Source organism: Lissotriton helveticus, chromosome 10, assembly GCF_964261635.1.
Source record: "Lissotriton helveticus chromosome 10, aLisHel1.1, whole genome shotgun sequence".
NCBI lineage: Eukaryota > Metazoa > Chordata > Amphibia > Caudata > Salamandridae > Lissotriton > Lissotriton helveticus.
This window is the reverse complement of record NC_136071.1, coordinates 890,931,674-890,946,947: the sequence shown is the minus strand read 5'-3', so window position 1 is coordinate 890,946,947 and position 15,274 is coordinate 890,931,674. Positions and strand designations below refer to the sequence as shown.

Genomic DNA, 15,274 nt, shown 5'->3' with positions numbered 1-15,274 from the left:
GATTTTTGTAAAATAAATAACTAAAGGCATACTAATTTGTTACACATTTCATTTATGTTATAAAGTGCTGGGAATTGCTGTGTATGACTTGTTTTAATCACCCTTTATTAGCTAATTTCTATTTTTTTAATACTCTTCTCTGTGAAGCTCTAACAATGAAATGAAGTTAATGTTTTTAATTCATGTCACAAGACAGGATATATCCAACAAGAGCCTCTTTTGCCAAATCTCAGTCATGTAAAGCTATGATTTTTTCATTAAGCTACTGTATCTTTATTTCAGTTAAATGCACATTTTTCACACAAATGCCAGCCACGTCCACCAGTTGGGGAGAGTGCAGGCCAGCGGATGGGAGTCCCAGTCACATATAAAATAGAGGTAAACCTTGTTGAAGGTGTACGCATTTAATGGCAATGAGTTTCAACTCTGCCGGATCTTCATCACGGCCTAATTACGAAGACCCGGCAGGGTTGAAAAGTGTTGCCATTAAATTTCCTGGAAACCGACACGCTGGGTGCAGGCTTTTGAATTTTGTACACTATCAACAAGGTTTACCTCTATTTTACATCTTTATTTCAGATACACATTTTACTAATTGTTTAGCAAATGTCAAGCAATTAACATGTTTTTAGCAATTTGGACAATAGTTATAGCAATATCCCATTTTCTTTCAAGAATGTATCTATGATTGCAAAATAAATGCGTTTTGTTTTAACTGTACTTATATTGGAAAATACAAACCCAAAACAGAAACTATTATCAAGGTATTTTTGTTTTTATGCCAGTGTATTCATTGGTATCCAGTTCTGACTTTGCATCTAAGTTGTAGGGCAGGAGGAAATTTTACATTATCACTAATGTTTACAGAGTTGAACTGGAAGCTACATGAACCATAACACACCAAATATAACTGTATTTTAAGTTTATCCTATGATTTCTGACTGCAAAGGTTTTATTAGTCTTTCAATGTTATACATTTCAACTTCTATTGTACTAAAACCGAAGTGACTGAAACACCTGCTAACTTGCACAAGATCCTCTGAGGTAACATTATTTTGCTATCTGTACAACAGAACTTCATAAATGCCAATTAAGGCTTTTTATATTTTGCTAAAGTAGGAAAATGAAAACTCTTTCAGCATGTTTTACTGTAACCCACTTGCATTTAAAAAATATATAATCCAATACCTCATTTTAATACTCATTCAAAAGATAGGCAAAGACCAGCCCTGATTTGTATACTTTGCAGAAGTAGGTTTCATGTAAGTGATCTGGTTGAAAGCAAACCTACAAACATTTCAATCGGATTAGCCAAATAAGAATAATGCAAATGTCCAATGATAACGTTAAATGAAATGTACAGGAACCATAATCGAAGACACTATTTAAAATCAAAAAAAGGTTTTTTTAAAAGAACATCAGGATTGACTGCACACTGAAGACTGATCATATGTCCTGCAAATAGGCTGCGTATGTGGTGCCGTAAAATGAAAATAGTTAACTAGACAGCTGCAAACGTGAGACAGTGAAAAGTCCACTGTTTCAAAATTCCAGTAGGTGTAAATTAGCATTGTTCAAATCATTTTGTTCAAAATTAGCAAATATTAATTATGCTAAATCTGCATTTTCTGGGAAGTAGCCATGGAAACTGTTCAGCATGCGACGTAGCAGTGATTGATTGTAGGCACAAACTCGAAAATATATTTTCATGGCCATGTCAACTATGTACTTTCCCTTTTAAACTGTCAACCTCAAGTGAGGAAGCTAGATCTTAGGGATTTCAAGGCTAATCTTTGCAAAGAAAAAAGTCCTGCATGGAAAAAGGAAAATGAATAAATATATTGCTATTTGAGAGTGTGGGTAGCAAAGCTGAAAGATAAAAACGCATGCGCTAAGTAGATCTCATCTAGTACGATTAGTATTTTGTAACTTAATTATTAGTGATTCCTTCTATGCAAATGTTTACAATTACAGTAGTGCCTATATTACTATGGATAATGGCAAGTAAATGCCATAAGGCTAGTTTGATTTCTTTGGCGTATGGTCAAAGTGTACTGTTGAGTTGTAAAAGGCTTCACTTCAGTTCCACTGCAGAGGGCTACCCAAGCTGCCATGGCTGTGTTTGAATGGATCTTGGATACTGTCAAAGGGGAATACTTTCATATCTATAGCCCATGTCCATTAAGCCATGTCGTATGGCTAAAAGGTGGTATAGCTCATGTTGTGTTTATATGGTTAAAGGCTGGCGATGATGTAAATCTCATCTGTATCATTAAAGGCTTCTAAGGCCCTGGTTCTTTGTTTTATTTGTGCAGATGCTGCATCCTTTTCTGGAGTGGGCTACTTACTGTTACCTTGCAACACTGTACTGCTGCAAATAACAATTAGTTCATAAAATAAGTGTTAGATGTGAGGTTACCATAGTAAAACTTCCAAAGAGGATTCGTACTTTCCTCCAAAACATGGGCTTAAAAATACTGCACTGTGTAAAATGCCCAAAATCGTGAAGGTAAATGAAGAACTCCAAACCTAAGGCCTTTTTTTGCGCAATTCACTGCACCTAAAATAGTATTTGTAAATAACAACTATGCAATCCTAAAAAATATTTTCCATGATTATCTTGACATACCTTTTACCACATGGAGCATATGAGTTCATCATATTGAAAAATGAAACCACAGGGGGGAAAAAGCTTTCGAAAATGTGTCCTGGTTCAGCAGCTGACAGAGAATTTCAGGGTAAAATAATCTAAGAAATATATGTTAATAGGCTGTGAATGGGAGGCCAAGTCAAATTAATCTCCAACACTGTTTTAAAATTAACCAGTTAAAACGACTGCTGAAACATACTGTATGGAATTAAGCACTTCTCATTTGGGGACAAGTGTATCAGCCACTATATACTGGTAAGTATCTGTATCAAAATGTTGTGTAGACTGAATGACGTCATTGTAGTGTAGAGGTCCATTTTTGGTGGCACTAACTACAGAGAAATCTCTGTCCCTTAATGCTGTGTTTTTTATTTATAAGGTCTACCAACTGTATAAATTCATCCTGCTTCACTTTGCTTTCACACCAAATACAAACACATCTATTTTAACGTCTTGCCATTTATTTGGAAAGTGTTGTCCTTTGGAGCAACATGGTTAAAAAATGTAAATATTAATTTTATTCTGTCATCTATTTAAACTTATTCCAAGACGCCTGCTGCATCTTTTAATAGGCAGAAATTCTGTACATTACTACAAGGCTTTATTTTATTTTTGTAAATCCACTTCCGTTTGGGTCAAAATCAAATCTTGGTACTGACATGGGTTAAGTAAGAAATTCAAATATCTCTTTATTTTTTAGCTTTCTTTAAATATAAGTATTATGTGGTTTGTACAAAATCATAACATTTATTACATAAAAATACCATAGATAATAATTAATGCTCTTAATGACTATGCATAGCACACGTTTCTCAGGTCAAATGTCAGCTTTGGCAACTAAAATACCCAGCCTTGAATCCTTTCATATCAGAGGAGACTAGATGGGATTATCCACAAAATTAAAAGCATTAGGACTAAGAGCAAGACAACTGTTGGATTTTAAGTTATCAAATTGAAAGCTCATCTCCATGCTAAACACTGCACATGAATCAAGATTAGAAGTGCAAAAAGCCTTTATCAAAATAGGTTCTTTAATTTAATCAAAACAGTCACCTAAGTGCTGCCCCCATTGTTAAGTGGAGCATTTTAGACAGGTATAAGTGGATTAACAAACCACTGACTATAGTTCTGGTTAAAATAGTTTAGGGCATCCTTTGTTGCACTAACCTACTGACTTTTAGACTTGAGCAACAACAACCACAATAGCTTATTTAAGACTAGAACTGCAAATCATTTCAACACCCCTTACAGCTTTATATCATCTCGCTACAGGTGTCAGGATGGTCTCCTCTTAATTATCTCTAAAGTGAATGGTTCTACAATCGTAAGTCAACTTAAGTAGAGACCACTGAAGGCCTTCAATAGTATGGATAACAAAAACAGTATTATTAACATAGAAAAGGGCTGGAAGTTGTTCATTACACTGCCAACAAGAATGATTTTCAGCAAATCGTATTAGTTCATCCTGGTAATTAAAACTCCAATTAAACGGATGTGGCTCCCCGGGTACCTTCTTTCACATCTTATCGGATTGTCCAAGGATACAGTTATATTGGGACCTAGTTCTGTCGGAAATCTCAGAGGCATCTGGGGTGGAACTGCAGAGAGAACCTAGATGTTGTTTGTTAAATATTTGGTCACCTACTGATATGAATCGAGGATTGCAGACTTGGGCTACACTGGGTCTCGCTCTTGCGAAACCGAACATCGCCAGGAAGTGGGGTTCTGGAGTGGTGCCCTCGCGCGCGCAGTGGGGGAACGACATGGACACAGCTATGGTAGCAGAAAAGGCGGTATATGTGCATAGGGGTTGCCCCAAAAAATGGTCCAAGATTTGGGGGAAATGGAACGAACACCGGGGACACTTATGTGATCCCCCACTAGAACTGTCTGATCCTGAAGCAAGTCCATAGAGGGAGAGACCATAGAATATTACGATTATATTGAATGTTTGTTTTTGATGGAGGGGAAGTGAGATACTACCTTCTGGTTGTTGATACCGACGATTGAGGGGCGAACTGAGTTAAGACCTATAAGGTGGGGGGAACATCCTCGAGGGAAAAGACACTACCAGAACTCCCAATGTGTGATACTAAAGGAACCTAATGAATATACGAATAATATGGTGAACAAGATTTTGATAAATATACTGTAATGATATGTTTACATTCATACTAATTGTATAAGTACGCAAACTGTACTTCAATGACAATGGTGTTGTGTAACTTGATGAAAAGCTCAATAAAATGTTATAAAAAAAAAACTCCAATTAAACAATAAATATGTGAGGGTACAGCCCTGTATAACTCCCCCATCTTACAGCAACTCTCCTAGTCCATCTCGTTATTGTTGGGCTATTTTAGCAATCCATTATCCTGGTACAGAATTTAAATTCCTTCATATAGTTCTTTTGTCATACCCATACTTTGTAGTTTTTTTCCATTGAATGAGTTCTAGGTGAATTCGATATCAACATAACAAGACTTTAGGGGGCACAGTACTTGAGGACTGCCTTCCTTTACTCATACATTTTGGATAACAAACCTCGCAAAACTGAATTGATTCTATGCGTTGGTGACTGGGCAAGAGAACACGTTTAGCACCCCTTCCATAAACCTCTTTTAATTTTAGGTATGATAGTGTTATCAACAACTCAGCCATATGTGTATTAGTGAAATATATTGACAATTACTTCTTGAGAGGTTGTAAGAACTAACATCACCCTCCTATTTCCAGGCTCAGATCCAACCCCTTAGATAAATGATGGATAAATATTAAGTTCTTACCAAGCAAGCATGTAGTTGTAACAACTACGAATTGAGGGTCTCATGATTAAGTTCCTCCACTGCACACAGACCAGCCTCTAGGGCCAACTGCCCAAGAAGTTCATATTAGGCTGATTGTTTGTGCCAAACTGGTGGGTTACAAATTAGCAATGCTGGAGCTAACTCCACAGGATTCAACCATTGTCATAATACGGATGTATGACGTTACAACGCATGCTTTTACAACGCAAGTATTACAACGCAAACCTTTACAACGCATAGCACTTTGGGTTGCTGGATAGTGAATAGTTTAATTTACTATTCCAACTCCAGTCCCCGTGGACACTAGGGAAGGTGTTGGATAGTAAATTAAATATATTCCCTATCCTAGAGCGCCCCCCAGCGCAATGCGTTGTAATGGTTTTCGTTGTAAAACCTGCGTTGTAAAAGCACTGCGTTGTAAAAGTTTTGTTGTAAAGGATGTTTCCCTCATAATACCATAGTTTCTCTCCGTCTCAAAACACCTGCCACGTAGAACTTCATTTTACAGTATTGGTAACCTGGATCTAGCCGCGACGTTATTCACCCAGTAAGTCAATAGACACCAACCACTTAATTTGTTTGGTGTCCAAATTGTAAATAATTACAGACAAAGGAATAACATTTTGGAAAACAATACTAGACCCCTTCCATATTGTGAGATCATTTTCAAATCTGGTGCTTTACCATAGAATTGCTGTCTTTTCTAAGCAGCCTGCACTGACTGGTCGCCACTGATCGAATGGGTCCACTTAATTCTGCTGTCAGTGTCAAACTAGGTAAAATCTACCCTATCTGTTTGGCTGACAGAAAAGTCAAGTTATAAACTGGTAATTATTTAATAACCATCACACTTTTGACACCTTATTCTGGATTTTCTTCTTCATTTGTGATTGTTTTTGTTTAAATAATAATTTGTTTTGCCAAGCTCTATTTATGTAGATTGTGTCACTAAAAAATGGCAGTATTCACTATTTTACTACCCGAGTGACAGTTTACGTTTTTGTTGTTGAGTTTCTCTCTCTTTAGAAATTTTGGCAAGTTAGAACGTCAATATATGTTTTTCTAAATCAGAAATTCTGAATACGATTTAAAAAACTGAAAATTACACATACAATCTTCCACCACTTTATCAGCCACATCCATTACTCTTCACTATGCATGATGGTGTAACACCAAACAAAACCACTGAAACTGGGAGCAGGCAAATCAAAGGTTTGACCAAAGAATAGGAAGCATACATGGTCAGAAAATACTAGTGTGTTAAGGATGAGAAATATATGAAAAAGGAAACTAAGAGAAAATGTAAAATAAAAGATTTAAACTTAGTATAATAATTCACAGTTCAGAGAAAATGAGTCAAAAGAAATGTAGAAAACAATGACAGGACAGATAAAAGAAGTATGTATGTAGAATGATTTTATTGAAAGAGAAAAGAAGTCATACATACTACAGGTGACAGAAATCCCCATACAAAAGCAAAATGTCTGATGTATGAAAGGAACATGAGCAGCCCAGTTTCAGGTGATAGAAAATTTCAAACACACGCTCATTCAAAAGAAATATTTGCCACTACATGTTGTTGATTTGATCCTATGTTGTGCAAAGGTAAATGTACAAATACATTAGTAGTGCACATGCAAGCCTTTACAGTAGAAAAGGAGACAACAAAATCAAAAAATTTCAAACCAGCAACGTGGGTGGCTATCTCGAAAATAGAAAGAGTATGTGGTATGAAAGTTTCCTGGTTTTTGGTGATTGATAAAAGCCCAAAAAGAGTCACTAAGAAGAACAGAGAAGGGCCGAGGCCCTCTTGCATCACCTTCCAGAGGTTTCACGATCTGCAGCTTTTCTGGCAGGTATGAGCGGCTGCTGATGGACATTCCTGATATTCCAGTGAATTCAGATATCCTAGAGTGAGTCCCAAGAGACATGATGCTGTCTGTAGGTGTTGTGGAACCGCTGTGGAATTCCCCCTTCCCGGCCAAGTAACGCAACTTCCTTTCCTGTTCGTCCTCAAAAAACTTCCTCTCCGAGAGATAGTTGTCCCTGCGCAGCGACAACCTTCGCAGGGCAGTCTCCAGGTCACTAGAGCCGGGCGTCCCAGGGGTACCAGGTTTTTTATTCTTGTCTCCATCTCTATAAAAATATGACAATATATTACATTTTTCACATTTCCTGGAACATAGATGGATCTAAACATAGAAGCAAGCAAGGGAAAACATTTATATGTCCAAATACTGCAAACTTCTGGCTACAATTTGGTTGGTGGCCAACGAAAACTACACATAACACACATTTGAAAAGAAATACATAACATATCAAAACTACACGTCATTATTGTATCATGACATTTTTTTTCACATTTTACCTTACACCAAACTGAAACATTATTGAGCGCAACCTGAAGAAAATAATTTACTTACATGTAACTGAAGTTATCCAGTATTGGTATCTTTCATAGATTTACATGCTTGAATCATTTTCCACTGTCGGAATGTGAGTCCGACTGTACCATAGTAAAGCAGTATGTAAAACCATCATAGGCTATAATGGCACTAGGCCATCAGTTTAAAAGACCGTCTATGACCTTTTAAAAAAGGTCCAAACTTGAACTATAACCAATCAGGTGTTATCATCCCTCTAGAACACTCACAAGAGAGGCTGAGTCCCTTAGATTTTCAAGCACAAGAGGGAATAAAATCGTTGGCTCTAAGGGGAGCCTCTCAGGGGGGGAGGGTGGGTAGCATGTGAATCTATGAAAGCTACCAATACTGGATAACTGCAGTTACAGGTAAGTAACTTATTTTCTTATTCAGTATTGCATCTTTCATAGATTCATATGCTTGAATTAGAATACCAAGTAGTATTGTAGGTTATTAAAGTACCTTTAGAGGATTGTGGATAACAGTGCATAGAAGGTAAAAAATATATAAATATATCTAAATACATATATTCATAAATATATTGCAATAGTAAGAATGCATATTCACTACCTTTACTTAAGTACAGATCAAAAGAACAATCAAGCAGCAACCTTCATTAGCCTGAAACATTTGAATTTAATATGTATAGATGAAGCAACAGGGGGGGGGGGGTGTGGCCAGCAGCATGACTGGCTAGGACGTGACTCCCCGGAGCTCTGGCGAGCTGCCTCAATATCCGTCTAAAAACCGAACCACGAACCACCAAAATAACGTAGGAGCTGCCCCAGAGCAATCGGACCCCGTGGAGACGACTTTGCCGAAGCGCCCACGACCATATGCACCACAGCACCGACTTTGAGCCCAGACATCGGGAACTCCGGCGGCGGCAAGATGGCGGCCGCTGAGACGGAGGTCCGGGATCGGCGTTGAAACAGGGCGACCCGGTCTGCAGGAGGTCCGCTGGTGGGCAATGGCACTGTCTGGTCCGAGGGCATGAGCCCCGGAAAGACTACGAGGTGACCAGAGGTGCCGGTGAGGTGTTTGGAGGCCCCGTCGGGTCTGGTGCACTTAACCAACATGGCGGCTGGTGCGGCGCTGCGGGGCTGAGACCGTCTTGAAGATCGTTCCCCATCGGTCCAGCCGACCGCAGGACGAGGCGGTGAGGAGCAGTTGGAGGGCCTTGTGGGGTGCAGAGATTGCGGGGAAGGCCGTCGGGACCCCCTAGACCACCGGGGACTTTACCAATATGGCGGCCGTTGCCGCGAAATAGTGCCTGAGTGCGCCGGGACCTGGCTCCTAGCCCCCCTCCCATGCCTGGGATACGAGTCCTCCCGAGCATTGTACTACCTCCGGCCGAGGGGATATTTGAGGCCACGTATCCTGCGGGGGAGCCGCCACCGCCCTTGGAGGGTCCCTCGGAGGCATCCGGGGGCGAGAAGACGCAGAGGGAGCCATAACCAGTGACCCGCGGACCTTGAGGGGAAAGAACACCTAGGATTGCCGAAGAGGCCAACCGGGACGCCACGCACTCCTGAACCGCGACGGCTAGAGTGAGGCCTGAGACTGCTGTAGATCCACTCCTGACTCCGGGCCGTACTTGCGTCCTGCGGCTTACTGCGCCCTCCACGGCCTCCTGTCTGGTGCAGCAACCTGACGACCCTGGCCCTGCCTCACCCCTGCCAGCGTGTGGATCTCCTGGTGGTGTCCCTTCAGCCCAGAATTTGCGAGGGGACCCTCGTCCCCCACTGAGAGGGACAATCCAAACCGTCGGAGAGCAAGGTAGATGAGGAGGTGCAGCACCCTACGGGACGGCGGAATTTGATGATAGCCGAGACGGTCGGCACGATGCATACCCCGGCATTGAGGAGAATATAGGATCGTTGTCCGAGACGGGCACATCGCCGAGCACGGGAACTGAGGCGCCCTTGGGAGTGGGTGAGCGGCGCAGTTGACCCACGGCGACCGCGACAGGGAGAGACGGAATCGCTCAACCTTGCTGCGGACTACAAAGGTGGCTGGTCCCTGGCGGCAGCCAGATAGCCCGAAGCGGGGTACACCTCGAGAGGCCCGGAGGGCTGCATACCACAGACACGCCAGCCATGGGGAAGAAGGACCCTCTTTCTAAACCTGCAAAGCAGGGGCCTATGGATAACTTCGCTGCCCCATGACAGTTGACAGACACCCTCCCGCCGGCCTCTGGCGCGCGTTTGGACACTGAGCGGCTGCTGGGAGCCATTCAGGCGTCACTGGCCGATATCCAGGAATCCAGGGCGGCTCTAGAAACCAAGATAGGCGAGGTGGGATCGGAGGTGACACTACTAAGGCAGGACTTCCGCAATTTGTCGGATAGAGTGACCACCGCTGAAACGCGGATTGGAGAAGCCGAAGATTCGATCTCCACCTTGAGAAAGGACATGGCGGAACTTAAAGCCTCTCATCGACAACTAATGTGGAAGGTGGATGATGCCGAGAATAGGGCACGCCGCAACAATCTACGCTTTGTGGGTTTTAGAGAGGGAATCGAAGGGGCGGACATGGCAGCATTTCTCCACGCCTGGCTGACTAAAACCTTCCCAGCGGTGCAGTTCTCAACGTGTTTTATCATCGAAAGGGCGCATAGGGCACTCTTGGCGAAGCCGCCGGAGGGGGCGAGACCCAGACCGGTTATTGCACGTTTCCTCAACTTTGCCGACCGAGACTTGATCCTACGTGAAGCGAGAAAACTGGGAGAGATCCGTCTTGAAAATACGAACATTATGATATTCCCAGACTACAGCCAGGAGGTGCAAAAGCAACGTCGATCCTTCGATGCAGTCAAAGCAAAATTGAGGGACCTACATATCTCCTACATGCTCCTCTTTCCCGCGAAACTTAAGGTCATCTACAAAGACAAGTCAATTTTCTTTACCCATTCAGACGACGCCTGGCAATGGCTAGAGGAACGCCCTATACTCAATAGCAGAGAGACAGCTGGCCGCAGGGCAATGGACAGGTCACCGTCACACGGACCCCTGTGGGAACAGCCGAAAGCACAGAGACTGAAGTCCCAACGGATAAAGAGACAAACTCCGGCTACACCCTACCAAGGACATGGCCCGGGGGGCACGAGATGGGGATGTTCGACTTCGCCTGGGGGAGGCGCCGCGACGGGCTCGAGGTACAGCAGTCTCCAAAGCCATGTACGATCGGAGGGAGATGACGACGACGAGGTGGGGAACCGTACTTCTGGAGGTGAAGAAGAAGAGGGGGGGTCGCGCTCAGTACACCCGTTGGTAGAGGCGATCCGGACTTTGGAACATGACATGCCGGGGAGCAGTAGTGTCCCTGACACTGCCACCGAAGACTCCCACTCATGAACATTGGTGGACCTGGTTACGGCTATTGCAGCTCGCCGCTGAGGAGCATGCAAGTTGACACGCCCCTTTATGTTATGTTCTACACTTCTTGTTTCCACTGGTTCTGTGCCCAACCACACGACTTCTGGGATTGTTAATAGCAGTGTCAGTTTTGGGAAAGTGGCGCTGCATGTTTTGAGAAACAGTGGTTAGAGAAGACTAATAGGGGGGGGGGTACAAGGGAGGGCGACAGACCTTCTCCTACGACCAGTTCTGTCTTGTAAAGGGATGAGGCTGGAAGGGGAGGGAGGTGGGGTGGGGGGGGGGGAAGGGGAGTTCTGTTTTGTTTTTGCTCATTCAGGTTGGGGAGCGGATGGGGAGAGTTGGGGGGGGGTGGCAGTTGGGAGAATACAGCAGGGCACTTTAAACCTACACACCACATATGTAAGCCAGAGACCAATCACGTACAGCTACCACAGCTTTGAATGGCGTGTACCTTAGGCACTCCACGCGGGGGAGATAGGGGAATAAGCATCCTGACGTGGAATGTTAACGGATTAGGCTCTAGAGTCAAGAGAGGTCTAGTGAACTCCTACATCAAAAGGGTGGACCCGGATGTTACTTTCCTACAGGAAACGCACCTCAAGGGTACACAATGCACCTTCATCGCTAGGGGCCGACAGAGTTCTGGCCCATGCGGGCTACACACCAGGTTCCAGAGGGGTAGCGGTACTCATTAAAAAGTCCTCGCCATTCTGCATCACACACACTTTGATAGATCCACAAGGGACATACGCTGGAGTACAGGGTACCTGGAACAGAAACACGTACACGCTAATTTCGGTGTATGCACCACCCAGATTACCGACCCGTACGCTTACAGCGCTGGTGAACATCCTTCTAGACACGGCAGACACTATACAAGTGGTGGGAGGGGATTTCAATGACGTCATGAATACAGAACAAGACTGGTCCGGGGAATCAGTGAGGGGGGTCACCAGACCACACTGTCCAGTCTGATGTCTACCATAGGACTTACGGATATCTGGAGATGGCTACACCCAACACAACAGGCCTACTCGTACTACTCTGGGGCCCACAGGGTATTCTCGCGATTGGATTATGCGTTCATGTCCCGACAGTACTTGAGGGTGAGTGACACTGCAGAATATAAGGCTAGAGGTATATCGGATCACTCGCCATTGCTCGTAAGGGTGGGATACAACCAGGACAGGGGCACCGGCTCCTGGCGCTTAGCGGCCTGGGACCTCCAAAACATGGACATACTGAGAGGCATTCGAGTGGACATTAAGGTCTATATCGCAGAAAATGAGGGTACAGTAGAATCGGGTGTCACCTTCTGGGAAGCCCTAAAGCCGGTGCTGCGAGACAGGATACAAAGTAGACTGGGGGAGGAAAGACGTAAACTCCAGGCTGAGGTTGCAGCCCTGGAACGGGCTATATTGGGATGGGAGAGGGAGTACCAGACCCATAAAAATGGCGAGACTCTTAGAAGATTACTTGACAGCCAGCGACAATACAGAGAATTGGTTACTAATGAGGCGAAGACCCAATCCCTCGCCACCCTTCACCGCCTATACGACGTAGGTGACAAGTCGGGCAAACTCTTAGCGTGGCTCAGTAAAAAGGAACGGGCGGCTAGATGGGTAGATAGCATTTCTGCGACGGACGGAACTAGTATTAACACTGACATCGAGATAGCTGAAGCCTTTGCTACGCATTATGAACAGTTCTACGCAGCCCGAGATCTCGTAACCTGCGAGGAAGCACTACGGTACATGGAACGGACGGACCTCCCTGTGCTGCCTCCTGAGGCCCTGGTGGGCTTAGAGGCGGACATAACGACTGATGACATCACAGAAGCCATTGCCAAGCAGAGACCGGGCAAAACCCCGGGCCCGAATGGTTTCCCGGCCGAGCTCTTTAAGCGCTCGGCGGATCTACTGACACGCCATCTTAAAGGCCTCTTTGCTGGTGTCTACCAGGAGGGGGAGCTCCCTCCAGATCTCGCTATGGCGACGATTGTACCAATCTACAAGGAGGGCAAGCCACGGGACGACTGTGCCTCCTACCGCCCCATATCATTACTTAATACGGAAGTAAAACTATTGGCAACCATCTTGGCGGCTCGCTTACGAGCGGTCATTCCAGGCCTTATACATTTAGACCAATCGGGTTTTTTACCAGATAGGGCGACTAAACTGAACCTTAGAAGAACCCACAACTGGCTACAGGAAGTGCGAGGGTGGAGCGAACTTCACAGGTTCCTCTCCTTAGACGCTGAGAAAGCGGTACACTGGCCATTTCTCTATGCAGTGCTCCACAAGTTTGGCTTCGGACCAAACTTCGTAAAATGGGTCCGACTTCTCTACACCTCCCCGAGAGCCAGGGTGAGGGTGAACGGGACGATGTCGCGTGAGTTCCAGATCCAGAGAGGTACCCGACAGGGTTGTCCCCTGTCTCCCCTCCTCTTTACACTCACTATCGAAGTACTCGCAGCCAGGATCCGGCAAAACAAGGACATCTCTGGCTTTACAAGCAATGACACGGACCCGACACAAGAAAAGATCTCGCTCTATGCGGACGATGCCCTGCTGTACATTACTAAACCGGAGACCACCGTTCCAGAGTTATTCCGGGAATTGGAGCAATATGGCGGGCAGGCGGGACATAAAATAAATTGGCACAAGTCTATTCTCTATGACCCTGGGGGACGTGACAGGTGGGGGAGGTTACCAGAGGACCTACTGACGACGACCGAAGGCTTCCAATACCTCGGGATCTATATAACCCTGAGTGAGACCCTCTCGTTCCAAAGAAACCTGGAACGGATCATATTGATCGTTGGAGACAGCTCCCACTCACGCTCTTGGGCCGAGCGGCCATGTACAAAATGATCACTCTACCCAAATTCCTCTATGCCTTACAAAACGAATATTATCCATTACCAACTGCGGTCATCGCTAAGATCCATGCTGACCTGGCTCGGCAAACATGCTAGAGTGGCTCTGTCAACGCTCCAGAGACACCAGTACAGTGGGGGGATATCACTACCTAACCTGGAGGCCTACTACTGGGCGGAACATCTGACACCAATCAATGATTGGCTCCATGTCCCGGCGAATCACCCGACTTATGCTTTGGAGAGAGTTAAAATGTCGTCCAAAAACCTATTGTGTTATCTCTATGGGGGTGCTGGCAAGACACCGCTCCTACCGGCAACGTCTCTCACACTCAATGCGTGGACTAAGGCCACAAGACGCATGGGCTGGGAAAAGAAGCCAACATGGCAGACACCGCTGTGGCACTGCCGGTGGTTGACAGAACTCTACAAGCTGCGAGGTTTCCAAAGGTGGGATGATATCGGCATCTCCACTATAGGAGACGTGATAGCCAAAGGGGAGCTGAAATCGTTTCAGGTGCTTAAAAAGGAGTTTGGCTTACATAACACACAGCAGTTCAAATACATCCAATTACGACATGCATGGCGAGCCCAAAATGTCACACTCGCTGATATCCCAGAATACACACCGCTGGAGGGGCAGCTCCTCCAAGAGCAGATAACGGGAAAGGCGGTCTCCTTAACCTATAAAACCTTAACTAATAATATGCTAGGGGACCTAGCAAAACTCAGATGTACGTGGGAGGCAGAGGTAGGAGAGATGGAAGACCTAGATTGGGAGATAGTGTTGATGCATCCCCGGGAAGTGGCAATCAAATCAAGACTGAGACTCATTCAATTCAAGGTGCTACATAGGACCTATTACGACAGGGTACGGCTCAGTAAAATGGGAAAAGTAGACGACTCACGGTGCCTTAGATGCCACCAATGTGATGGGGACTTCTATCATACCATCTGGGCATGCGACATAATACAAGAATACTGGACACAGGTGTTTAGGGAACTAGAGGAGGTCCTGGGGGTTCCAATCCAACGCGAGCCCAAGCTGGCACTGTTGGGCATGACCAATGAGGTGGACCTGACTCGCCCACTCCTTACATTCCTGGTTCTTGCACTGGTTGTGGCGAAAAGGGACA

At 44.7% G+C, this 15,274-nt stretch overlaps 1 protein-coding gene across 5 annotated transcripts in view; it reads right to left on the bottom strand.

Moving 5' to 3' along the window:
* Window positions 1-15,274, bottom strand: part of TRAK1 (trafficking kinesin protein 1) — a 376,613-nt gene that overhangs the window by 76,788 nt on the left and 284,551 nt on the right. For all 5 annotated transcript variants that reach the window (XM_078663533.1, XM_078663532.1, XM_078663534.1 and 2 more), the window contains exon 13: window positions 7,277-7,593. In XM_078663533.1, coding sequence (XP_078519659.1) covers window positions 7,277-7,593 — 317 coding nt within the window. The remainder of the gene's footprint in view (window positions 1-7,276; window positions 7,594-15,274) is intronic.